General features: G+C 62.9%; 1 protein-coding gene across 1 annotated transcript; it reads right to left on the bottom strand.

Annotated features, from left to right (window-relative positions):
• Nucleotides 1-394: 394 nt before the first annotated feature.
• FMNL1 (formin like 1) lies at nt 395-21,432 on the bottom strand. The gene is made up of 26 exons (XM_054176931.1): nt 21,177-21,432; nt 14,583-14,666; nt 13,116-13,199; nt 12,958-13,031; nt 12,313-12,396; nt 11,929-12,069; nt 10,586-10,694; nt 10,273-10,349; nt 10,102-10,195; nt 9,746-9,820; nt 8,651-8,761; nt 8,405-8,554; nt 8,217-8,318; nt 7,840-8,077; nt 7,281-7,625; nt 7,044-7,165; nt 6,354-6,556; nt 5,428-5,662; nt 4,126-4,194; nt 3,924-4,004; nt 3,038-3,167; nt 2,781-2,944; nt 2,433-2,534; nt 2,078-2,167; nt 1,647-1,770; nt 395-939 (listed from the first exon to the last, which is right to left on the bottom strand). The coding sequence occupies exons 1-26, from the start codon at nt 21,363-21,365 to the stop codon at nt 836-838; spliced, it is 3,381 nt and encodes a 1,126-aa protein (XP_054032906.1). The 5' UTR covers nt 21,366-21,432; the 3' UTR covers nt 395-835.
• Nucleotides 21,433-26,254: the final 4,822 nt, after the last annotated feature.

The raw sequence follows: 26,254 nt of genomic DNA on the forward strand, positions 1-26,254 counted from the left end.
TCGAACAGGTCGGAGGGCAGCAGATCCCTGAACCTGCCGCTGCTGGTTGCAGCTACAGAGCCTCCCCTGTGATGGAACAGCTCAGTGCTGCTCACCACAGCTTCAGCTGAGACCCTCTGTGGGGGTGTTCCAGTCCCTGCGGTGAGGAACAGCCCAGCGCTGCTCACCACAGCTCTACAATCCTGGGGAGACCCTGGGGTTCCAGTCCCTGCTCCCACAGCACAGAGGAGTTTTAAGGAAGACATCAAATGGCTGTAAAATAGCACCCCTGCCAGCTCCTGGGGTTGGGGACGTGCCCAGGGTGGGATCTTTGCAGCAGGCTCCTCGCTGCAGAGGAGAAGCAGCCCCAGCTCGGCTCTGCAGCAGAGGACGAGCCGGGGCTCAGCGGGCCAGAGGAGCCGGGGGAGGATGTGCAGGGGCTGCCGCTTCCCCGGCTGACACCCTCCCCGCAGTGGGAAACCCAAGGCACCAGCAAGCAGAAGTGGGGCACAGCAGGGCTGTCCCCAAGCCAAGCGTGCAGTAGAGAGCTCTGGGGTGGGGATGGGGCAGCCTCTCTTCCCCTACCAAGACAAGGTGGGACCCATCCTATCCCCCCCCTCCCTGCTCGTACCCAGGGGGGTCCCCCAGCCCTGCCAGCCGGGAGGGGAGGAGCTCAGGGGCATGGCTAAGCAAGCGCCGGGGATCCCTGCGCCGGACCCAAGGGCAGGCAGGGTGGGAGCGGGCGCCGGCCCCGTGCCCCGCGTCGTCCCGGGCTGCTGGGCTGGCATCCTCTGGTCCCTTCTGCGTCGGGAGGATGGTCCTGCCCTGCTCCTGGTGGCTGCGGGGACGGTGCCGGTCACAGCGAGATGTCCGGCGTCGTCTGCAGGCTCTGCCCCCCGGGCCGCCGCTTGGCGCTGCCGCGGCTCTTGTCGGCTCTCCGGTAGGGATTGTTCCGCAGATCTGCGCCGGGACACACCGCAGAGGCTCAGCTCCGCCTGCCCACCCCGACCGGCGGGCACCTGGTCACCCACCACCACCCCGGGGTCACCCCGTCCGGGAGCGAGGGTGCTCAGGAGAAGCCCTGGACAGGGCAAGCAGGGACAGGAGGAAGCAGCAGCTGCCGACGAGCAGCCTGCGGACCCCAGCCGCGTACCCAGCGCCACGGCCCGGGGCTGATGCCGCGGTGCCCCCGGGGCCGGTGGGGCAGAGTTGGGTCGATGATTGTCACACAGCCCGAGGTGACGATGGGCCGAGAAGCCAGGAGGGTGGCACCGCCGGGCAGCCCCTGCCCCGCCCCCCTTACCTACAGAGGACTCTCCTCGTTGAAGCTCACGTCGCAGAAGAGCCTGGACGAGCGTTTGCCCGTCCGGGCCGTGAAAGGAACAGATTTCAGAGCTGAGCAGAGCCATCCAGAGCAAAGCCAGCAGGAGGAGGAGGAGGAGAGAGAAGGGAGAAGCAGAAGAGGAGGAAGAGCTATGAGACAGGGCAGAGAGCGCTTGGCAGCTGCGCTAAGTCCAATGCCATCTGCGATGGGAAGGTGCCGCAGGTAGGTTTGGTCCTCAGGATGGGGCTTGGTGGCCCTCCAGCTCCAGAGTGTGACAGTGCCTGCAGCCTCCCATCACCAAGGGTCTCCCTGCTGGCTCCAAGGGCTGTGAGGGGGCAGTCACCTGAAATGATGTCCTCAATGGCTCCATCCTTCTCCTCGTAGATGAGAGGCTCCTTCACCATCTGCCTCCTCTTCAGCTCGGCGATCATGTCCATCTGCTGCCGCTTGGCCTTCTGCATGGGCAGCTGGGGGGGACAGGCAACAGCATGGCCTCCCCCTGCACCCCAAAGAGATGGGGCACCCCACCCAGCTTTCCCTCACCAGGGCCTGCTTGGCCCTTCCCCATCCTGCAGCCCACCTGGGGCTGCCCCAGGGGACAGGGATGTGTGGGACCACCTCAGGCTGCTTGGCCCTTCCCCATCCTGCAGCCCACCTGGGGCTGCCCCAGGGGACAGGGACGTGTGGGACCTTCACCTCGGGCTGCTTGGCCCTTCCCCATCCTGCAGCCCACCTGGGGCTGCCCCAGGGGACAGGGATGTGTGGGACCTTCACCTCGGGCTGCTCCTCGCGGGGGCTGCCGGATTCTGCCTCTTTGGCTGCGGCCTCTTGCTTCTTCCACAGCTCAATGTCCTGCTCTGCTTTCTGGGGGAGGCACAGGGAGGGTGTGCTGAGCTGGGAGGGTACTGCTGCAGGACTGCAGCCCCCACACTTCCTCCCCTCAGCAGCCCCTGGCTCACCCCAACCCAGCTCCAGCCACCCCAAAGGGCACCACTGAGCCCCAGGCTCTCTCCGCCCCACGAGCCCCCAGCCTCACGTGTGGCTTTTGCTGGTTACCCCAAAGTGGGACCAGACTCCCCCCTGGCCCCCACATCTCCTCCCCACCCCCAGACCGAGGGTCCCCTCCTACCTTGTAGGCTCTGATGAAGCGCATGAACATGGGGAAGAAGGTGGTGGGGGGACTGGTCTTGGGGTTCTCCCCGAAGTACTCCACAGCCGCCTCGTAAGCCTCCTGTGGGCAGAGACACCTTGGTCCCCGGGGCTGGGGCCCAGCAGCAGTGCCCCCATCACCCACCACCTCCTTCCAGCCTCTCCCACCTCACCCTCCCTCTCCATATCCCTCCCAGGTCTCCTGCTAGAGCCACGTCCCAACCAGGAGCTTCCCTCATGGGGCAGAGGCACGAGCAGAAGGCACCCTGGGGTGCCCCCACGCAGCAGTGGAGGGGCTCAATCCTGCCCCACAACCCCCAGCACCCACCTTGGCAGTTTTGCTGTCAGCCTGCAGCTTCTCCATCACCTCAGAGTTGACCTTGAGGAAGTCCTTGAGCGCAGGGCTGTCGTCCTGCCGCATGAACTCCTTGCGGGTCAGCTCCATGCCCTGCTGCAGGCTCCGCACGTCCTGCAGCACCCCCTCCAGGGAGACTGCGGCAGGGGGAGAGGTGCCAGGGTCAGGGCAGGCTTGGAGAGCTCCCGGGCCAGCCCACCACGATGCCCCCAGGCCGGTGCCCCGGGTACCTGTGCCTGCCTTGTCGAGGAAGTGCAGCTCGGTGTGGAAGCCGACCAGCTCGGGGTACTTCTCGGTGACCACCCGCACCAGGTAGTGCAGCAGAGTCTGCTTGCGGTCTGTGGACTTCATCTCCAGCAGCTGGGAGGCAGCAGTGTCAGCCCCAACCCACAGCCCACCCTGCCCACCTCCCCCTGCTCAGGGCAGGCTCTGGTGGCCCTCCACCCCCATGGCAGCTCCAGCATCCCTCCATCCACGCAGCTGCTCCCTGCATCCCTCCATCTCTCCCTATCTGCTCTCTGCATCCTTCCCAGCCCACAGCCAGTTCTGGTGTAGCTCCATCCCTTCAGCTCCTTCCCATGCCTCATCCATGGAGATGCTCCTTTCATCCCACCATTGCCACAGCTGATTCCTGGGTTCTTCCATCCCCAGGATTGGTCTCTCCATCCCTTCAGCTGCTCTCCGCCCTTCTCCAAGCCCTAGAGGTGGTCTCTGCATCCCCCCATCCCCACAGCAGGTTCCCATGTCCCTCCATCTCCATAGCTGGTCCTGGTGCCCCTTCCAGCCTCATGGCTGGTCCCTGGGCAGTGACAGGGCCAGCAGACAGGGACACCAGCACACAGGATACAGGGACACAGCACACAGGGACACCAGGACACAGGACACCAGGACACAGGACTCCAGCACACAGCACACGAGCACACAGGACAGAGGATACAGTGACACAGAATAGGGGAACACAGCACACAGGGACACAGGGACACAGCACACAGGACACCAGGACACAGGACACAGGACACGAGCACACAGGACAGAGGATACAGTGACACAGAATAGGGGAACACAGCACACAGGACACAGGACCCAGGGCCCCAGGCAGCCCCAGGTCAACCCTACCGCGTCCAGGCTCTGCAGGCGGAAGCCGTAGGCTGCCCCACGCTTGCTGCTGTTCATGTAGTTCCCGAAGGCCAGGACGATCTGTGGGGGCAGGGGTGGCTCAGGGACACAGCCTGGCACGGATGGGGCACCCCGGGATACCCATCCCAGCCCCACATCCCCCCCCACCTCCGTCAGGGCCACCCCACCCCAATCTGCTCACCTCGAGGATGTTGCGCAGTTTGCTGGAGGACTTGAGGGACATGGAGGCAGCGATGATGGCGTTGAGTTGCTGCGGGGGCAGGAGAAGCTTTGTGAAGCTCCTTGAAGGGAGGCCACCCCCCGGCAGAGCCCCGCAGACACCCCCGGCAGAGCCCCGCAGCCACCCCCGGCAGAGCCCCGCAGCCACCCCCCGGCAGAGCCCCGCAGCCACCCCCCGGCAGAGCCCCGCAGCCACCCCCGGCAGAGCCCCGCAGCCACCCCCCGGCAGAGCCCCGCAGCCACCCCCCGGCAGAGCCCCGCAGCCACCCCCGGCAGACCCCCGCAGCCACCCCCGGCAGAGCCCCGCAGCGACCCCCCGGCAGAGCCCCGCAGCCACCCCCGGCAGAGCCCCGCAGCCACCCCCCGGCAGAGCCCCGCAGTCACCCCCCGGCAGAGCCCCGCAGCCACCCCCGGCAGACCCCCGCAGCCACCCCTCGGCAAAGCCCCGCAGCCACCCCCGGCAGACCCCCGCAGCCACCCCTGGCAGACCCCCGCAGCCAGCCCCGGCAGAGCCCCGCAGCCAGCCCCGGCAGACCCTCGCAGCCACCCCCGGCAGAGCCCCGCAGCCACCCCTGGCAGACCCCCGCAGCCACGCCCGGCAGACCCTCGCAGCCACCCCCGGCAGAGCCCCGCAGCCACCCCCCGGCAGAGCCCCGCAGCCACCCCCGGCAGACCCCCGCAGCCACCCCCGGCAGACCCCCGCAGCCACCCCCGGCAGAGCCCCGCAGCCACCCCTGGCAGACCCTCACAGCCACCCCCCGGCAGATCCCCGCAGCCACCCCCCGCAGAGCCCCGCAGCCACCCCCGGCAAAGCCCCGCAGCCACCCCCGGCAGAGCCCCGCAGCCACCCCTCGGCAGAGCCCCGCAGCCACCCCCGGCAGACCCCCGCAGCCACCCCCCGGCAGAGCCCTGCAGCCACCCCCCGGCAGAGCCCCGCAGCCACCCTCGGCAAAGCCCCGCAGACACCCCCGGCAGAGCCCCGCAGCCACCCCCCGGCAGAGCCCCGCAGCCACCCCCCGGCAGAGCCCCGCAGACACCCCCGGCAGAGCCCCGCAGCCACCCCCCCGCAGCGCCCCGCAGCCACCCCCGGCAGAGCCCCGCAGCCACCCCCCAGCAGAGCCCCGCAGCCACCCCCCAGCAGAGCCCCGCAGCCACCCCCGGCAAAGCCCCGCAGCCACCCCCCGGCAGAGCCCCGCAGCCACCCCCCGGCAGAGCCCCGCAGCCACCCCCCGGCAGAGCCCCGCAGCCACCCCCCGGCACCCACCGGCATGAGCAGCTGCGCCGTGTCGCCGAAGCTGCCGAGGAAGATGAGGACGTTCATGCGCTCGGCCAGGCGCGGGATCTTGCTGAAGCGCATCATGAACTGATCCTCCTCGGACAGCTCCCCCGCCGGGCGCTGCTCCCGCTCGAACTTCCCCAGCTGCGTCCGCTCGTACTCGGTGGGCAGGAAGCGCAGCAGCAGCTCCAGGAAGTCCAGGCTCAGGGCTTGCTGGTCGTACCTGTGGGTGGTGGGAAACCGCCCCCCCAACACACCCCCACCAGCACGGTCAGACCCTGCAGCAGGTCCCTCAACCCCCACCTGCCGCCCACACTTGGTTCCCATCTGCCCTCCATCCCTCTGGCTGGTTCCTCCCTCCAGCTCTCCCCGTCTGGTCCCCACATGGAATGGTTTGGGTTGGGAGGGACCTCCAGAGGTCATCCAGGCTGGCACAGGCTGCCGAGGGAGGTGGTGGAGCCTCCAGCACTGGATGTGTTTCAAGGTGGTTTGGATGTGGGGCTTGGGGATATGGTTTAGGGGGGAGCCTGGCAGAGTAAGGGTCAGTGGTTGGACTTGGTGACCCCAAGGGTCTTTTCCAACCTGAAGGTGTCTGTGACCCTGGTACTGTGTGGTTGGTTGGTTCTGTGATTCTGTGACCACTCCAAGCCCCTGCAGCCAGCAGGGACATCCTCCACCAGAGCAGGCTGCCCAGAGCCCTGTCCAAGCCTCACCTTGACTATCCCCAGGGATGGAGCTTCAACCACCTCCCTGGGCAACCTGCTCCACCACCCCCAAGGGGCAGAGCTTGCTCCATCCCTCCGTGCCCACGGCTGCTGGCGTCACCCCAAGCCCAGCACACCCCACAGCATGCCAAGCCCTCGGTGCAGCTGTGCCTGTGCCCAGCCTTGCCCCAGCAGGCAGGGGGCACTCACGTCTCGATGGCCGTGCAGATGTCCTGGACGCTGCGGCCGCCCTTGCGGAGGGTGATGGCCAAGTTCTTGGCTCGGTTGGACTCCAGCAGGGTCACCTTGCTGGGAGCCTTCTGCGTGGCCTTCGCCTTCAGGGCGCCGATGTCCAAGCCAGGGCCCTGGGCCTTGGTCTTGAACTGCTCCTCGAAGTCATTCATGTCCAGCTCCTGCGGGGACACAGCGCTGAGGGCACGGCGGGGAGGTGGCACAGGACGTGTCCAGAGCACCAGGACAAGACAGAGGGGAGTGAGAGGATGAGGATGGAGTAAAGGGAAGAGGTCAAGCTGAAGGGATGAGGACAGAGTAAGGGGACGAGGACAGGGACAGGACAAAGACAGGGGCAGAACAAGGGGAGAGGGAGAGGGTAAGGAGAGTATGAGGCCACCAGAGGATGAAGATGAGGAAGAAGGCATAGGCAGCACATGAGGAGAAGGAGGAGGAGGAGCAGGATGAGGAGGATGAAGATGGAGCACAGGGAAAAGGATGAGGTGACAGGAGAAAGATGGCAGATCCCACATCGTGCCCCTCCACGACGCTGGCACAGATGGGTGCAGAGCAGGCATGGGGCAACCTCAGAGTGGGTGCAGCATGGATGGGGCACTGAGGCAGCCAAGCCCCCTGCCCCGGGACCCCCCAGGCCTGCTGTGTGCTCACCTGCAGCACCTTCTCATCGTTGAGCTCGGTGAAGACCGTGCCATCGATCTGGCTTGGCTTCAGCGCCACCCAGTTGAAGACTGGCATGCGGAACTTGGTCTGGATGGGCTTCTTCACCTTCACTGAGGGTGACCGGCAGGGGGCACACGTCACGGGGTGGGGACGTCCCAGTCCCACCCCAGGGTGTCCCCAGCCCTCACCTGGGGGACGTCCCCACCGTCCCTGGGCCACACTCACCTGGACCACCAGCAGGGTTGGGGCCACCTGGTCCATCTGGGAGCTCCCCACCAAGGGGTGGGGGTGGTGGAGGTGGGGGGACAGGGCCTTCCAGCCCCCCTGGCAGTGGGGGTGGGGGCGGTGGCACTTGGGCCCCCGGGAGGGGAGGGGCTGGGGGGGGACAGGTGCCCGTGGGCAGTGGAGGGGCAGGAGGGGGACAGGTGCCCGGGGGCAGTGGAGGGGCAGGAGGGGGTGGCGGGGGACCAGGTTCAGCCCCGGGCAGTGGTGGGGGGGGCGGAGGGGGAGGAGCTGGAGGGGCAGGGGGGGCTGGGGGAGGAGCTGGGGCTGGATCCGGCGCTGGAGCATCTGCAAGGGAAAGAAGAGGTGGGTGAGGTGCCGGCACAGCAGCACACGGTGTCACCAACACAGCTCTGCCAGAGAGCAACTCGGGGGCCCGGGGCACATCCCCATGCCTCAGTTTCTCCACCCAGAGGCATTCTGCCACCCCTCCTCTGGGTCAGCTGTCCCCAGCGGGCCGGGGACATCACAGGCTGCCCTCATGCCCCTGCACCCTCGGTACCTGTGCCGGTGCCGGTGGTTCCGACGGCGGCCGCGGGCTCCCCGGGAACGGCGGGGGCTGCCGGCGTTTCTATGACAACCGGGACGATCTCGATGGCGACGTCCCCGTCGGGCCCGCGCAGGATCTGCACCAAGCCCTTCTCCTCCAGCTCCACCAGCCGCCGCTCCAGCGCCAGCCGGTAGCAGTCCTGGGGCTGCGGGGCCGGAGGGCTGGGCGGCCGCGGAGGGCTCAGCTGCTCCTGCGGTGGTCGCAAGCCCAACTCCATCACCGCCTTGCCCAGCGCCGCTGCCCCCCAGCCCCGCTGCCGCCGGCGCCCAGCCCTCCCCCCGCAGCGCCGCGCAGCGCAGCGCCGGGCAGCGGCTCCCCGGGGCGCTCACCCGCAGCGCCTCCAGCTCCCGCCGCGCCTGGCTCAGCTGCTTCTCCAGCTCTGCTATCTTGGCCATGGAGTCGTTCTCCGCATGCTGCAGCTTCTCTGTCAGCTGTGGGGGATCAGGAGGCATCCCTCAGCCCCAGCCCTCCCCCCGGGCTTGCGTCAGCAGCCCCTGCCCACGCTCCCACGTCCCACCTGGCCGATGTGCTCCTGCAGCTCCTCCATGTGCTCCAGCACCGCCGTCTTGGTCTCCGAGTCCTCCAGCATGGCCCCCACGTCGAAGACGTTGTCCAGGTAGGCCTGGATCTGCACCTGCAGCTTGTCGCTCTCGGTGAGGCGGAGGCTCTGCCCGGGCGCAACCGGCGGCGCCGTCAGGGTCTGGTGCTACCCGCCCTGGGCGCCCACCCAGCCCCCTCCAGCAGCAGGGCAGGGGTCACCCACCTCCAGGTACTGGTCCAGCCCCAGGTGGGTGAATTCGTACTGCAGGAAGACTCTGAAGTTCATGTTCTCCACCGAGTGCACCACGATGTTGATGAACTGCATGCAGGCCACCTGTGGGGTGGGGACAGCCTCAGCACGGCCACCAGCACAGCCTGGTGGCACAGATGTCCTTGGCAGCGTGGTGCCCTGGGCACTGCATAGTGGACCAGTGCCCCTCAGGGAGATGGCTCCTCCAACGAACTCAAGGTGGTCTCACAGCCTTGGGGACAGGGGGAGCTGGGGGAGAACCAGCAGCTCAGCAGCCCTTGGGGACGTGATGGCCTGGGGACAGCATGGTGGCTCAGCAGCCCCTGGGGATGTGATGGCCTGGGGACAGCATGGTGGCTCAGCAGCCTTTGGGGACATGATGGCCTGGGGACAGTGTGGTGGCTCAGCAGCCTTTGGGGACATGATGGCCTGGGGACAGTGTGGTGGCTCAGAAGCTCCTAGGGACATGATGGCCTGGGGACAGTGTGGTGGCTTAGCAGAACCTGAGGTCATGATGGCCTGGGGACAGCATGGTGGCTCAGCAGCCCCTGGGGACATGATGGCCTGGGGACAGTGTGGTGGCTCAGAAGCTCCTAGGGACATGATGGCCTGGGGACAGTGTGGTGGCTTAGCAGAACCTGAGGTCATGATGGCCTGGGGACAGCATGGTGGCTCAGCAGCCCTTGGGGACATGATGGCCTGGGGACAGCGTGGTGGCTCAGAAGCTCCTAGGGACATGGTGGCCTGGGGACAGTGTGGTGGCTTAGCAGAACCTGAGGTCAAGATGGCCTCAGGACAGCATGGTGGCTCAGGCAGCCCTTGGAGACGTGATGGCCTGGGGACAGCATGGTGGCTCAGCAGCCCTTGGGGACATGATGGCCTGGGGACAGTGTGGTGGCTCAGCAGCCCTTGGGGACAAAACGCTCTGAGGACAGCACAACAGCTTGGCAGCCCCTGGGATGTGGCACCCCCAGGACAGCCTGGTGGCTCAGGCACCCCTAGGGACACAGTGCTGTGGGGACACAGTGCTGTGGGGACAGCAGAGCAGCAGCCCCAGCAGCCACTCACCATGAAGTCGATGTTGGTGTCCTCGTTTCGGAAGTACTCCATCAGCTTCTCGAAGCGATTCTTCTCCCCACAGACCTGGGGTGGGAGCAGGGGGGTCAGGCCAGGAGGGCCATGGCCAGGGTGGGCACCCAGGGGGGTGGACAGGGCAGGAGGCACCTGTCCCATCCAGCTGGGATGCAGCCCTGGGGACATGCACTGGCAGGGGGACATCAAGTGGTGGGATGGGCACTTGCAGGGTGGAAGGTGCCCTGATGGCACAGGGCTCTGCCACACGCAGGGAAACTGAGGCACAAGCCCAGCCAGAGCAGCCAGTCAGCATGGGGACCTGTGTCCCTGTGTCCCTGCTGGGGACTCACCTCCTTGAAGTTGTCAAAGGCAGCCAGGATGATGTCATGGCCACCCCGGACCAGGCAGACAGCGGCCAGCAGCTCCAGAACCAGCGCCTTGGTCCTGCGTGGACAAGGAGTGGGTGAGGGCCACGAGGTGGGCAAGGGGGCAGGGGGAGTGTGAGAAGGGCTGGGTCCTACCTGGCACTCTTGTTGTTGAGGCTGAGGGTGATCTCATTGACACAGGCTGGGTGGTTCATCACCAGGCTGAAGCCAGACTTGGGGGCAAAAGGAGCATCGATGTCCGGCAGTGCCCACCCCAGGGGTGCTCCAGGCCCTTGGCCATCCCCACGCCACATCCCCACCGCACACCAGGTCGAGTGCAGGCACCGCCGAGCAAAGGGCATGGAAAACAGGTCCCACCCCCAACCCCGCCCCTGAAGATGGGCGCCGCGGGGGCCGGAGACTTTGGGGGAGCCCCAGGTGGGTCCCTGAGGTCTCTGCCCTGTCCCACCTGGTAGTTCATGATGGCACGGAGGCACATGATGCAGAGGTGGACGTCGTCCTTCTGGCTGACCAGGCGGGAGCTCCGCAGAGCCTTCTTGCTGTGCGAGGGGTTCAGCCTGAGCGGGAGAGAGGGCGGCTGAGAGGGGGCCGGGCGCGGCCGAGGGGGCGCAGCACAAGCGGGCAGAGGGCAGCGCATGGCTGGGTGGCAGCGGTGGGAGGAAGATGACACCAGAAGACCCCCAGGCGGTTGCGTCCCCGTGGGAGAGGCTCCCACGCCCATCCCGGTCTAGAAGCCCTCGGGATGGTGGTGATGGGGTGGGGGTGACGGGATGGAGGTGATGGGATGGGGGTGGGGTGCCCCTCGTGCCCGCGGCTGGTCTCAGAGGCTCACCGGGGGGCGTGCCAGCTGCCGGGTGCCTTGGGGCTACTGTCCCCATCGCTGCCCGGGGCGCCGCAGGGGACACCGGGGTGGACGTGGCGGAGGAGGGTGTGGAGGTGCTGGTTCGAAAGGCAGCAGCTGGAGGCACGTTAGAGCCTGCAGGACAGGAGGGAGAGACGGGGCTCCCGCGGCGCCCCGGGGACACCCAGGCTTGGGGACACAGCTAGGGGGCAAGGGCTGGGACCCCCTGCGACGCTGCCACGTCACTCCTGACCTGTCCCTGGGGGCTGGAGGGGGCACCCTGGTTTCCCGGTGCTGCTGACAGGCGGCGAGGGACCCCCACGGTCCCCACAAGTGCCACATTAAAGCTTGGGGTGACCGTGACGGGTTGGACCTTGGGACCGTCCCCCCTGCCCACCGGGGTGGCCTCGCAGGCACCATCTCCAACACTGGTGACCAGCAGTGGGGGCCACTGGGGGTGTCCCTGTCCCACCGGCACCCCGACCCCATCACCTACCGTCAGCGCGTCCCCCGGCAGCGTGCAAGAGAAGAGCAGGGTTAGGAGGGGGCTGCGGGGACGAGCGGCGCCAAGCGAGAGCCGCCGGGACCGGCCGCGGGGACGCAGACCTGTTCCTCCGCCCCGGTTTTAAACCAGGAGGGGTGACATTTGCTCCCCAAAATCTTGAACACCCCCAGTTTTCAGTTGTGCGCTCATTGATGGGTTTTACCCACAAGGATCCCAAACCGTTTGCGGCGCAGGGCTGGGGGCGCTGCTCCGGCCCCGGCAGGGTTAGTCCCCTCTGCACGGGCACCGGGATGGGGCTTTGCGTCCCCGAACCAGCGCTGGGGAACCGTTTTGGGGAGCAGGCCTGCGTCTCCCTGCCGAGCCCCTCTCCGAGCTGGGGGTGCAGCGAGGCAGAGAGCAGGGGGCCAGGGCGCGGGGACACGGGGGGCAGGGGGCCACGCGTTACCTGACGGTGAGGTGCCGCACTTTGGAGGAGCCCTGGGTGGGGGACGAGGAGCTGCTCTTGTTCAGGTCCTCCAGCGACCTCTCCAAGCCCTTGCCCTTGTCAGAGCCCGGGCTGCCGTTCTCAGAGCTCTCCATGTCGTACCTGGTGGCCCGTGGGGACACAGGGACGGGTGAGGCACAGCACCCCCAAACTGCCAGGCGCCCCTCTGGGGTGCCCAGGGCTGGGGACGTGGGCATGGAGGTGGTGGAGATGCTCTGCTCAACCCCAGCAGTGCAGCATCCTTGGCTGCATCACCTCAGTGGTGGGAGAGAGCATCCCAGGGACCCCAGCCCCCACCCACAGGAGACCCAGGGGCGTGGGGAAGGGACACGGGTGGGGACGTACGCGACGGAGCACTGGGCGAAGGCAAGGTACTCCAGCAGCACGTCCAGGCCCTTGTTCTCCTCGTTGAGGAACTCCTGGACCCACCTGGGGGGTGCAGGGGGTCAGCGAGCTCCACCAGCCCCTCCTCACCCTCCCTTCTCTCCACCCAGGCCTCCTGAGCCGCCCCCTGCTCAGACAGTGTTGGACACTCTGGGCACACGAGGTGGCATCTCTCCAAGGCGGGTGGCTGCCATGGCCACCTCCTAAGGCCCAGGGGACATAGCCTGAGGGCTCTGCTGCCCCTGCTGCCATCTCAACAGGACAGCCCAGCTCTGGGTGGCAGGAACGTGGCTCAGCACCCACCCACACCAAGGAGGGGCTGAGGGACCAAGGTGGGGAGCAGCCTCCTTCCTCGCACCCAGGAGGCACCATGGTGACAGCCAGCTGGCAGAGCCAAAATGAGGCCTAGCAGCACCCACGGCACAAGCAGCTGCCGCAGCACCCACGTCCTCCCACCAGAGCCGGGCTGAGGGGCAGGATGAGGCCACCAGCCTCCACATCCCGCCGTCAGCCCCACAGCCAGAAGCCACCATCACACCAGGCCCTGCCACAGCGGCGCCAGGGCCGGCAGCAGCAGCCGGGTGCCAGCCCGGGTGCCCTCCTCACCCGATGTAGTTGGTCCTCAAGGAAATCTCCAGCTCCCGGAGCACCTGCGTGGACTCCTGCACTCGCCTCTTGAACTGGGGGGGGGCAGGGACAGCCGTTGGCACCGTGCCCACCCCTCACCCAGGCTGGGGACAAGGCGGGGTGGGGGCAGCCCTCACCTTCCTGCTGACGCCCCCTGTGTCCAGGCAGCTCTTCAGCTTCTGGATGTAGGCGGAGGGTGGATTTTTCACCTGGAAACGCTCCTGCGAGCCCCAGAGAGAGGATGAAACCAGGGCGCCCGCCCACGGCACGGGGACGTGCCAGCCTCCCTGAGCCAGCCTCCCCGTGCCAGCCTCCCTGTGCCAGCCTCCCTGAGCCAGCCTCCCTGTGCCAGCCTCCCTGTGCCAGCCTCCCCGTGCCAGCCTCCCTGTGCCAGCCTCCCTGAGCCAGCCTCCCCGTGCCAGCCTCCCCGAGCCAGCCTCCCTGAGCCAGCCTCCCTGAGCCAGCCTCCCCGTGCCAGCCTCCCTGTGCCAGCCTCCCTGAGCCAGCCTCCCTGTGCCAGCCTCCCTGTGCCAGCCTCCCTGAGCCAGCCTCCCCGAGCCAGCCTCCCCGTGCCAGCCTCCCTGAGCCAGCCTCCCCGTGCCAGCCTCCCCGTGCCAGCCTCCCCGAGCCAGCCTCCCCGTGCCAGCCTCCCTGTGCCAGCCTCCCCGAGCCAGCCTCCCCGTGCCAGCCTCCCCGAGCCAGCTTCCCTGAGCCAGCCTCCCTGTGCCAGCCTCCCCGTGCCAGCCTCCCTGAGCCAGCCTCCCCGTGCCAGCCTCCCTGTGCCAGCCTCCCTGAGCCAGCCTCCCTGAGCCAGCCTCCCTGTGCCAGCCTCCCCGAGCCAGCCTCCCTGAGCCAGCCTCCCTGTGCCAGCCTCCCTGAGCCAGCCTCCCCGAGCCAGCCTCCCTGAGCCAGCCTCCCTGTGCCAGCCTCCCCGTGCCAGCCTCCCTGAGCCAGCCTCCCTGAGCCAGCCTCCCTGTGCCAGCCTCCCCGTGCCAGCCTCCCTGAGCCAGCCTCCCTGTGCCAGCCTCCCTGTGCCAGCCTCCCCGAGCCAGCCTCCCTGTGCCAGCCTCCCCGTGCCAGCCTCCCTGAGCCAGCCTCCCTGAGCCAGCCTCCCCGTGCCAGCCTCCCTGAGCCAGCCTCCCCGTGCCAGCCTCCCTGTGCCAGCCTCCCTGAGCCAGCCTCCCCGTGCCAGCCTCCCTGAGCCAGCCTCCCCGTGCCAGCCTCCCTGAGCCAGCCTCCCTGAGCCAGCCTCCCCGTGCCAGCCTCCCCGTGCCAGCCTCCCTGAGCCAGCCTCCCTGTGCCAGCCTCCCTGTGCCAGCCTCCCTGTGCCAGCCTCCCCGTGCCAGCCTCCCTGTGCCAGCCTCCCTGAGCCAGCCTCCCTGTGCCAGCCTCCCCGTGCCAGCCTCCCCGTGCCAGCACCCTGTCCCCACGTCCCCTCCGTGCTGCAGCTGGCTGTGCGTCGATGTTTAACGAGGTTAATGAGGCGCTGCCCGGCTCAGGGGGATGGATGTCGACCCTCGGCACGTGCCAGGCGGGTGCCCACGCCACGAGTGGCACCTGGGGACGGGGCTGGCCCCGGGGACAGCGCCAGGCTCGGGCCTCACCTGGTCACAGATGAGCTCCCACTTCTTCTCGTTGTCGTACTGGCTGAGGAGCTTCATCTTGTCCGGGGGCAGGTTCATGGAGTTCTGTGGGGTGACGAATGTCAGGGCTGGGGGCACCCCCCAGAAACACCCCCCCAGGGCTGCTGCACCCACGGCTGGCACAGCACTGGGTGTCCTCCTTCCGTGGAGGGATGATGAGGACACCAGTGGGGGGATGAGGGCACTCATGGGATGATGGGGACACCAGTGGGGGGATGAGATACTGATGGGACAACGGGGACACCAGTGGGGTAAAGGGGACACTGGTGGGACAATAAGGGACACCAGTGGGAGGATGGGGACACTAGTGGGGCAATGGGGGACACTGGTGGGACAATGGGGACACCAGTGGGAGGATGGGGGCACTGGTGGGACAACAGGGGACACCAGTGGGACAAAGGGGACACTAGTGGGGCAATGAGGACACCAGTGGGATAAAGGGGATACTGGTGGGACAATAGGGGACACCAGTGGGAGGATGGGGACAGTGGTGGGGAAATGTGGGGCTCCAGTGGGAGGATGAAATACTGGTGGGACAATGGGGACACCAGTGGGACGAAGGGGACACTGGTGGGACAATAGGGGACACCAGTGGGAGGATGGGGACACTAGTGGGGCAATGGGGGACACTGGTGGGACAATGGGGACACCAGTGGGACAAAGGGGACACTGGTGGGACAATAGGGGACACCAGTGGGACAATGGGGACACCACCATTCCCAGAATGTGACCATCTCACCAGCCATGGCTGGCTGCTGATGGCTCCATCAGCAATGTCCCCACCCAGGGGTCCCCAAGCAGGAGGACATGGGGTGCTAACGGAGGACAGAAGGGAAACCTGGACCCATCCATCCGTGTCACGAGTGCACACTGCTCCCGGCCTCAGCCAGCCCAGTCCCAGCAAAGCCACTTGGGGTGAGGGACAGAGACAGGAGCTGGTGGCACAGCCGAGGAGCCAGGAGTCAGAGCCCTGCTGGAGGGTGGTGGTCACCCCCACGTCCCCTCACCACAGGCATGTGACCACCCTGGCTGGTGATATCAGTGCTTCCTCCCAGACATGATGTCAGGGCAGGGGCTGGCGTGCCTCCACCTCCCTCTGTGGCACCATTGCATAACCCCAGGCCCGGCACCCCCCCGGGGCACCCCGGCAGGACGTGACGCAGCTTCCGCCCTCCCAACGGCACCAGGCAGCTGCCAAACAGCTCCGTGCCAGGCCGGGGGCTGCGGGGCCCCCGGGGCACCTCCTGGCTCTGGGGTGCTCAGGGACTCAGCAGCTCCCCAGGGGACACCATGGAATCACAGAGCTGCCAGGGACCTCAAGGCTCAGCCACTTCCAACCCCCCTGCCATGGGCAGGGACACCTCACACCACAGCAGGCTGCTCACAGCTCCATGGGATGAGCAACAGAGCCTTTAGTGGGGCACCTGCCGTGGGCTGGGCCATGTGGGGAGCTCAGTTTGGGTCTTCTTTCCCCAGAAGAGCCATTTGTGCTGATCCAGCCCCCAGGGAGAAGCAGGAGCTGAGGCTGCTGCCGGCCCAGAGGGCCCTGCCGAGCTGGCACGTTGGCTCACGGGGGTGATGCACAGCCCCACGTCACCCTTCACCTCTGGCTTTGGGATCCCCTGATGCTGGGCTGTACACACCCCTGGGACAGCCACATCCTTGGGGAAAAGGCATCTGACAGGGGTTTGGTCACCCACAGAGGAGCAGGTCCAAGAGGAGAGGTGCCAGGCTGGCGGGCAGGAGTGGAAACCTCGACGCCTGCCTCCGCCGGGGACCTGCCCAGCTGCTTTCGCAAGGAGCCAAAGCCAGGAGGTGTGGGTGGAGAGGAGCCAGCGCTTGGCTATGTCCAACCAGGAGATGGCTTTCATGGAAAGCCAGGCAGGGAGGGTCACCGTAGGCTGTGGGGACAGAAATAGCCTTGTGGTGAAGCCAGCAGAGCTGCCAGGTGGGTCCCAGGCAAGGTGGCAGCAGCACTTGGGTGTCCCCTTCGCTGGGGAGCCACATCCCTGTGGTCATCAAGCTGCCATCCTTGGGCCAGATGAGTCTCTCCAGGAGGGTCAGACCAATGCACAGGGCTGGGACTGGAGGCACCACGACACCAATACCCCACCCAGGGCTCTGGTAGCATCTGTGGCACCCTCCATGAATGACTTTGTTGGGTCACCAGAGAAGGGATGGTGGCACCCGCCACGTGGACCACTTCTTCCAGGGACTGTGTGTGGGCACCTGGAAACCCCAGGCCTGAGCAGCAGCAGTGGGACAGGACCTGACACAACCACGCTGGGGACATCCCTGTGGAGGTGGCATCACCACCTAGCCCTGTGGTCCCCTCCTCACACACAGGGCTGGGCGGGGGGCAGGATGTGGCAGGGCTTGGGTACAAACTGGGCGGTGGCTGCACCCACGTGGCGCTGGCAGGGGGAGGAAGTGGCTCTGCTGTGGTCCCCAGCAGCACCAACAAACTGCTTCTTGTTTCCTGCTGGGGAGGGGGCAGCAGTGCTGCAGGAGGCGTGGGGCAGGCAGCTGATGTGGGGCCAGGTGGGAGATGTGGGGCAGGGCAGCAGCCCCAGCACCCTGGAGGTGACAGAGGAAGGACCTGGTCCTCATCGGGGAGCAAGGATGGAGGGGCCACAGAGACTTGTCTCCAGGAGCCACATCCCACCCCCAGCACCCAGCACCCCTGTCCCAGCCCAGCGTGGGGCTTCCCCATCCTGCCCCCTCAGCCTGGGGGCAGTGCCACAGCTGCCTTACCGAGCAGATGCCACCAAATGCCCCCCAGCAGCCCTGCCGGGACACGAGGTGCCACGGAGCCACCGTCCCACCAGGAGGTGGCTGGCTGGGACCTCCTATCTTGGGGGGAGTTGCTGTGGGGTTGAGCTTCCCCCAACAGCTACAACCCACAAAGCAGCACCCACAGCATTTTCCTGTCCAGAAGGGACCTCCTCATCTGGCAGAGCTGCTGGGGGGCCGGGGGTGACGGAGCTGTTCTGGGTGTCAGGCACCTTCAGTTTGTTCCACACACCAGCAAGCAGAGCTGGGCTGGGCTGGGCTCTGCACCAAAGCCCAGCAGAAGCTCTCACAGCATCCTCTGCAGAAGTGTCTGCAAGACACAGGTGGGCTGGAGAGAGGCCCAGGCTGGAGCCAGGAGCCACGTTCCTGGGGCACAGCAGGATGAGCGTCCTCAGAGCAGAGGTGGAAAGTCTCAGTGGCACATGGCACAGGAAACAGCCCCAAGATGGCAGTTGAGGGACTTTCGTGTCTGGGGACTTCCAGGGACTTCCAGTTTGGCCATGGGAAGGACTAACATCACCTGAGCTGGTGGCCAATGCACCACCCCACCCCTGGGGTGGTCCATCCCTTGTGGCCATGGAGCACCACTCCCACCCAAGGGAATTGGGGGCCTGGCCAGCTCCATAGCACCAGCCTCCCATGATGTCCCCTCCAGTGACCTTGAGTGTCACCAGAGCCATCCTCCTGCCTCTCCCTGAGGCTCAGTACTGGCACCCAACAGGATCAGGCCCACCCAAGGCTCTCTCAGCCCCCAGGTGCACGAAGCTGGGCTCTTAGAACCAGTTCATCCCTCCAGGACCCAGCCAGGTCACAAACCCACCACGTGCCAGGCAGGGCCAAGATGCTCCTCCAGTCTGGTCCCCACTGATGGCCAGATTCTGCTGCAATGAGCAGCTAAGGGGTGGTGGCTGCTGCTCCCACCACTGGTTTAAGACCAAGCAGAAGCTGCTCTCAGCACAGGGTGAGGGGAATGAGCCTGATCCAGCCACAGAGCCCAGATCCCTGCTGGATACCCCTCACCTGCCCTGCACATGCACAAGGTGGGATCTCTGCACCCACATGCACCCTCAGGTTATCCAGACCTGGATTTGAGGATGTGGGGGCCCGATCCAGTCACCCAAGGAGGATCTTTGAACTGGGATGTCCTCCTCAATCAGCGATGCAGGAGGGGGAACCACTCGGGGGGGATTCCCACACAGACACCCTCCCCGTGCAGCCAGAGCTGGCTCCAGCCACATAGGGCAGCTCTCAGGCCACTTCTCTGCCTATCCAGGACACATCACCTGTGGGGATCCCCCACCACCCCTGGGGCTCCCCAGCCAGAGCTCCCAGTCAGACCTGGCCACCGTAGTGGGGCCAGGCTGGGGCAGGACCCAGCAGAAAGCCAAGTGTCAGCTTCTCTTTCTGGGTTGAGCCGAGGTCGACACTGCAGCCAGGGCTCACTGGTGACCAGTTCCATCACTGGGGCCAACAGCACATCTGCAAACATCTGCAAACATCTGCAGCAGTGATGTTTGTTGTCCTCTCCTCTAGCTCCCGGGAGAAGCGGCAGCAAAGCCCCCGCCAGGGGCCAGAGCAGCCCCAGCCCCATCAGTCCCTGTGCCCACAGCAGGATCCCTCCCAACTCACCCTCCACTCACAAATCCACTCATGGAGATTCCCCATCCCTACCTCTTAACCTACAACAGAGGGAAGAGTCCTGACTGCTCCAAGCAGGAGCATCTGAGCATCCCCATCCTGGCAGCTCCATCCCAAAAAGCCACCTTGGCGCTTCCAAGCCACTTGGCATGGGGACAACCCTCCCATCGTGCTGCCAAAGTGGCATCTGCCACAGTGCCCTAGCTGGGGAGAAGCCAACTGTTGGGGAGTAAGAGGAAATTCCCTGTTTGCTGGCACACCACAGGTTCAGGATCCCCTAGACTCTGCTGCTGCCAGGCTTTGCCCCAGCAGTGCTCCCAGTCTGGGGTGCTTTGTGTGCTCCCACGGCATCACCGTGACCAGGGCAACCTGCTGGAGCTGGATCTTCTCCACTGGCAGGTTCCCAACCTGCTCCCTCACTGCCCTCACAAGCTCAAGAGGTAGAAAAGTTGGATCCCAAGTCAAGGAGCGGGGTTGGGTGGATGAGAGTGGAGGGACCCCCCCCCCTCCCCTTCCCCCAGGGGTCCTGCTGGCCCCCTGGCCGTGGGAAGGGGGAAGGGAACCTGCGCAAGGAGGAAGCGAGATTGGGACAGTGGATTTCACAAGACAGAGGCTTCCCGTCTGGCCCAAGCCCAGCCCCTGGCTGCCCCCAGCTCCCGGGAAAGGGCTTTCCCTCGGGATGGAGGAGGTCCAGGCGGCACAGGGCATCTGCAGCATCATTTCCCCCTTTTCCCATCATTTTTTGCTTAGGATTCCCAACCTGCCCCCACCCAGCCCGTTGCAAGCTCTGTTTCCTGAGGCCTCACAGCAGCAGCAGCAGCGGAAGCACCCTGAGGTCCCCAGCCACCCGTCCCCTGCTGCCACCTCTGCCACAGCACCCAGGAGCCATCACAGGCGCTGCCACTACACTCCACCACCATTGCACTCCCAAGCTGATGGGTGTCCCATAGCCAAGTCCCCCCTCTGGGGGTCCCGTGCGGACCCGGGGCTCGCCAAGCCCTTCACCGTCATCCCCCCGCAGCCGTGCCGAGAGGAGCTACCGGCGGCAGCGGCCGCGGTGCCCATCCCTAAATAAGCCTCTAAACGCCACCGGATGAAATCCTTCCCAACAGCCAGCGCTCGGGGCCGGGGTGGTGGATCCCGGCCAGCAGATCCCGGCGTACCGGCAGCCGGCGAGATTTGCCGGCAGCCTCTCACGGCACCGGGCCGGCAACCAAACGGCTTCCATCTCCCGCCAGGGGATGGATCCAGGCTTTAAAAGCAGCGATGGGTTTGGGCTTTTTTTTCCCCAGCTCCCAGCGTGAAGCTCCTTCAAGGAGCAGCTCTGGGATGCGGGATGGAGCCGTGTCCCCGTGGCACCGCCGCCGGCCTGGCGAAGGTCACGGCCAACCGACCCCGCTCAAGGACAGCGGCGAGCGGAGCGGGAGCCGACCTCCCGCAGCTCCAAACGCTCCAAGGAGCTGCCATCCATCCATCCATCCATCCATCCATGCATCCCTTGGGAATGCGGCTCCGGCAGCGCCCGGGTGGCTTTCCCGGGAAGAACGGCAGCGAGGAGGAGGAGGAGGAGGAGGAAAAGGAGGAGGAGGAGGAAGAGGCGAGCATTGGCCATCCGCAGCACCGGGCGCCTGCGGCACGCTGCCGGCCCCTGCCATGGCCGAGTGTCCCCGGGGACACCCCAAGAGTTCAGGGCTGGGTCCCCCCGAACTGTGGGAGCCCTGGAGGGGTGGCACCGGGTGGGGGCTGTCCCCGGGGAAGGGATGAGCACCTCCGGGGGGGACAGGACGAGAGGGGAAATGAGTGTCAGTAATAAAATAATAATTAATAAGCAATTTTAAACCGAGTATAAGGAAATAATGCTGATGAACATCCTAATAAAGGTAATGAACAGCAGCATCCGCTAGCAAGGGGCTGTAGTAATTATAATAATAGTAATAATAGTGAAAATATGATGATAATGCTGCTGCTGCTAATGCTGCTAATAATGCTATTAGTGCCAATAATAAAAAGCCTGGCCAAGATTCCGGGGTGTCTCCCCCCGAAGCAGGGGTCCTCCCCTCCCCAGCACCCCCTCAAGCTGGGGTGTCAGCCCCTCGCAGCAGGTCCCCCCCCAGCCCCACTCACCAGGACGCGGCCGAAGCGCTCCTCCAGCTCTTCGGCCCCGGGCATGGGTTGCCGGGCGGGCGGCGGGGCGGCGGCGGTAACGGTGCTCGGGGGGGGCCCCGGCTGCCGGGGGTCGCGCGGCTCTCGCTGCTCCCGCTGCTCCCGCCCCGCCGTGCCCCCCCCTTCCAGCCCCCCGGCCGCGTTGCCCATGGCGGAGCGCTGCGGGCTGCCCGGGGGCGGTTTGTCCTGAAACACCCCCCCCGCCAGCCCCGACTCCGCGACTGCTGCTCGGCGCCGTTCGCAACTTCTCCGGGGCGCTCTCGGGCGGTGAACGCCTTCAGCCCCCGCCCCCCCCCCCGCCCCGGGGCCGGGCCCGCCGAGAACCGGCCCGAGAGGGGCCGCCCCGCACCTGCCAGGATCCCCCCCGCCCCGGGGCACTGCGGTGAGCGGCGGGGACGGGGCAGCCCCGTACCGACCGCCCCCAGTCCTGCCCCGGCGCTGCCCGGGAGTTCTGCTGCCTCGGGGGCATCGCTTCTTGGTTTACTTCTATTTTATTTTATTTTATTTTATTTTATTTTATTTTATTTTATTTTATTTTATTTTATTTTATTTTATTTTATTTTTTAGTCTATTTTGTTTTATTTTATTCTATTCTATTTATTTTATTTTATTTACTTTTATTTTATTTCATTTACTTATATTTTATTTTCTTTTACTTTATTTTCTTTTACTTTATTTTATTTTATTTTATTTTATTTTATTTTTTAGTCTATTTTGTTTTATTTTATTCTATTCTATTTATTTTATTTTATTTCATTTACTTTTACTTCATTTTATTTTACTTCATTTTATTTTACTTCATTTTATTTTACTTTATTTTATTTTACTTTATTTTATTTTATTTTAATTTATTCTATTTTATTTTTTATTTTAGTTTATTTTGTTTTATTTTATTCTATTCTATTTATTTTATTTTATTTACTTTTATTTTATTTTACTTTATTTTATTTTATTTTAATTTATTCTATTTTAATTTATTTTAGTCTATTTTATTTTATATTTTATTTTATTTTCATTTTATTTTAATTTATTTTAATTTAATTTATTCTATTTTATTTTTTATTTTAGTCTATTTTACTTTATTTTATTTTATTCTATTTCTTTTATTTTTATTTTAGTCTACTTTATTTGAATTTAATTTTATTGTATTTTATTTTGTTTTATCTTATTTTATCTTTTTAAAAAATTCTTTTAACTTGTTTTACTTCAGTATATTTTTTTCTTATTTTATTTTCAATTCTAATTTAATTTTACTTCATTCATCTTATTTTGTTTTCATTTCTTTTCATTTGCTCATTTACACCCAAGTCCTTTATTCAGCTAAATGCCACTTTCCATTGTGATTTTATTCTATTTTTATTTCACTCAGAGGGGTATTAATCTCTTATTTTTATTTTCTTTAATTTTTTTTATTTACATCTTATTTCATTCTGTTACTGATTTTTGTGATTTCTAATTTCCCTTTTATTATTTCCTTTTCCTTTTAATTATCTTTCCTTTTGTTCTTTTGCCTTGCTGCATTTTTATCTCACTTAGTGTTTGTTTCATTTACTTTCTAGCACACATTATGACCTTGTTTTATCTTTAATGTACTTTAATTTGCCATCTGATTTTTAATTTTCTTTTACTTTACATATATCATTTAATTTTTGATCTCTTAATTTTTACTTTGATTTCTTCATTTTACCTTGATTTTTTAATTGTATTTCAATTTTAGTTTTTTTTTTCATTCTTAATGTTTTTATTTTGCTTTGATTTTTATATTACTTTACCATTTGTTGTGTTGACATTCAAAATGTTTCCATTTTATTACTTTATTTTACTTTTTATGTTACTTACTATTAAATGCAATTAATTTATTTTTCATTTCATTTAGCTTTATTTAATTTTATTTGCCTTTTATTTTATTTCATTTGCCATTCATTTTATTCCCTTCATTTCATTTCATTTCATTGTATTTTCTCAGGGGCCAAGGTGCTCAGTGCTGGCATCCAGGAGGTGCTGAGTTCTCCCCTCCTCAACTTGGACACTCCAGGAGAGGAGCTGAGGCCAAGCAAAACTCCTCACACCCCTGGGCATGCACTGGGCAGGGACCTCTGGCCTGTGTAACCCCAGGTCTAGGGGGATCCTGGGGTGGGCACAAGGCTGGCACGGCATGGGCAGGGGACAATGACCCTGCCAGGGACCGTGCCTCATGGCCTGGCATGCTGCTGCCTTCCCACCAGCCAGGGTCAAGAAGGGGCCAGGCTCCTTTCAGGAGTGCCCAGGGACGGGGCAAGGGGCAGTGGACACAAACTGGAACCCAGCAAGATTCACTTCAACATGAGGAGAAACTTCTTTGGTGTGAGGGTGCTGGAGCCTGGAGCAGGCTGCCCAGAGAGGCTGTGGAGTCTCCTTCTCTGGACACTTTCCAGACCTGTGTGGATGTGTTCCTGTGTGCCCTGCCCTGGGTGACCCTGCTCTGGCAGGGGGCTTGGACTCGATGGTTTCTGGAGGTCCCTTCCAACCTCTACCATTCTATGATTCTGTGAGCGCAGAACCACCTGGCCCAGGGGTGCCATGGGCAGGTGAGGATGGACCCAGCACTGGCATCTGTGCTCCCCAGGCTGCTGCAGCACACATCACCTGCAGAACACCCACCCTGTGCAGCTGGGGCTGGAGCCACCCCATCCATGTGCAGCTCCAGCCTGCTCCCTGCCCGTGCAGAGCAGCTCCCCAGGGTTCCCACCGCTGCAGCAGCAATGCCCACGGCTGCCAGCTGTGCCCAGCACACAAAGCAGTTCCACTGAGGTTTGGAGAGATTCAGCAGGAGTTAGTCAGGTTTGACACGGACAGGCTGGAGAGGTGGCACCATGTGAACCTCAGCAGCTCCAACAAGGCCATGTGCAAGGTCCTGCAGGTCATCAGAGCAAGTTCTGATAGCAATCCGGGCTGGGGGTGAAGGGCTGGAGAGCAGCTCTGTGGAGAAGGGCTTGGGGGTGAAAAGCTGGACAGGAGCTGGCACCGAGCACTGCCAGCCCAGCCCCAGCCCTGGCCTGGGCTGAGCCCCAGCAGGGTGGGCAGCAGGGGCAGGGAGGGGATTCTGCCCTCTGCTCTGCTCTGCTCAGACCTCCCCTGCAGGGCTGGGGCAGCTCTGGAGCCCTCAGCACAGACAGGGAGCTGGGGGAGCAGGGCCAGAGGAGGCCACAGCAGTGCTGGCAGGGCTGGAAGCCCTCTGCTGGGAGTCAGGCTGAGAGAGTTGGCCTTGGGCAGCCTGCAGGAGAGAAGGCTCCAGGGAGACCTTCTGGTGGCCTTGCAGTGCTTCAAGGGCCCAGCAGAGAGCTGGGGACAGAGCTCTGAGCAGGGTCTGATGGGACAGGACAAGGGGGGATGGTTGGAAAGGGCAAGAGGGAGCTTGAGAGTGGAGAGAAGGAGAAAGGTTTGGCACTGAGGGTGGGGAGAGCCTGGCCCAGGCTGCCCAGAGAGCTGGGAGCTGCCCCATGGCTGGCAGCAGTGCAGGGGAGGTTGGTTGGGGCTGTGAGCAGCCTGCTGGGGCTGGGGCTGTCCCTGCTGGCTGCAGGGGGTTGGACTGGAGGAGCTTCACAGATCCCTTCCCACTCAAATCACTCCACAATTCCACAGGTTTTACAGAGATTTGGGGTGGGATCTGCTGAGGGATGGGTGGAGAATGGATCCAGGTGGGATCCTTGACCCCATATGGGATCTGCTATGGCCTGGAAGCTGCCTTGCAGCACCAGGCCAGACGTCAGCATCCATTCGGCTCTCTGGCATCTCCTCTTGGGCAAGACCTGCCAAGGCACTGCAGGGGCCAGGGGAACGTGCTGGACCTGTTCTGCCAACCTCTGCTGGCCTCTGCAAACCCAAACCCTGACCTGGGGATGAGCAACACGAGCAGGAGGCTGCAATCAGCTCCCCAGCTGCCCATGGCAGGATGCCACATCCTCCTCCCCACCATCTCCAGGGCTTTGGGAGGTCAGAGAGGAGCCTCAGGCAGCTCAGCAGCACCAGAATTGGGGTCACCCACATTTGGGATGGTTCTGCTTTCCCAAAGCTCAGCTGGAATCTCTTTGTCTCATTAAACTATGCTTTTGTAGCTCATTAAATATTCTGTGTGCCATTCCCTGGTCCTGGTTGTCCAGGGGCAGCTCTGGGACCTGCTGCAGGGTCAGAGATGAACACCCCAGTGCTGCCCCAGAGGTGTGCCCAAGAGGGCAGATGTCACCAGGACCATGCATGAGGATCAGGGCTTGACTCAGAGAGATCCCATGCCAGGGATGAGGCTCTGCAACAGGGCAGGAGGTCTGTGGGGACCCCCACAGCCTGGATCCCACCATGAACATCCCACCCATATGCCAGGGTGAAACCAGGGTGCTGTCAGAGCACCCATGGCCATGCTGACAACACCTTCCTGACCACAGCTGGAATAGGGTGTGTGCTTCCAGAGGGAAGCATCAGGGTTGATATCCCAGGACAGGTTTCAGACTGCCCACTGGGCCAGGCTTTGATCTCAGAGGTCCCACTGGGTCACTCCTGACTTGGGGTGGGATGTCCCATGCCAAGAACAAGTGCAATGTGAGCAGCAGGCAGGGCTGGGGCTGCCATGAGAGACAGCTGAGGCTCTCCATCCCTAGGAGAAGCAGGGCCAAGGCTGAGGGTACCATCTCCTGGCCACAGTGAGGGCTGCAGGGGTGGGAGGAAGGCTGTGAGAGCAGGGCAGGAAATGGGGGCTGTGCACTAGAGAGCACAGGGCTTGTGCCCCTCACCACCACCACCACCACCTTTGCATGGGGAGGGGTTTCCTGAGAGGTTTGGGGTTGCACTGATGCCCATGGGCACCACTCAAGGTACAAAGAGGGAGCCCAGCACTGGGGTTTGGGGTGCTGGAAATCCTTGGTGCAAGTTGGACAAGGGCAGTCCTTGCACCAGCAGTTCCAGGAGGACAAGAGCAGGGTGCTCCCCAGCCACTTCTCATCTCAACCCCAGAGACTGAGATGTCTCCAGAGATGGCAGAGTGCCTGTGGTCCCTTGATTGGTGGAAT

The sequence above is a fragment of the Dryobates pubescens genome, chromosome 36 (genome assembly GCF_014839835.1).
Source record: "Dryobates pubescens isolate bDryPub1 chromosome 36, bDryPub1.pri, whole genome shotgun sequence".
Taxonomy (NCBI): domain Eukaryota; kingdom Metazoa; phylum Chordata; class Aves; order Piciformes; family Picidae; genus Dryobates; species Dryobates pubescens.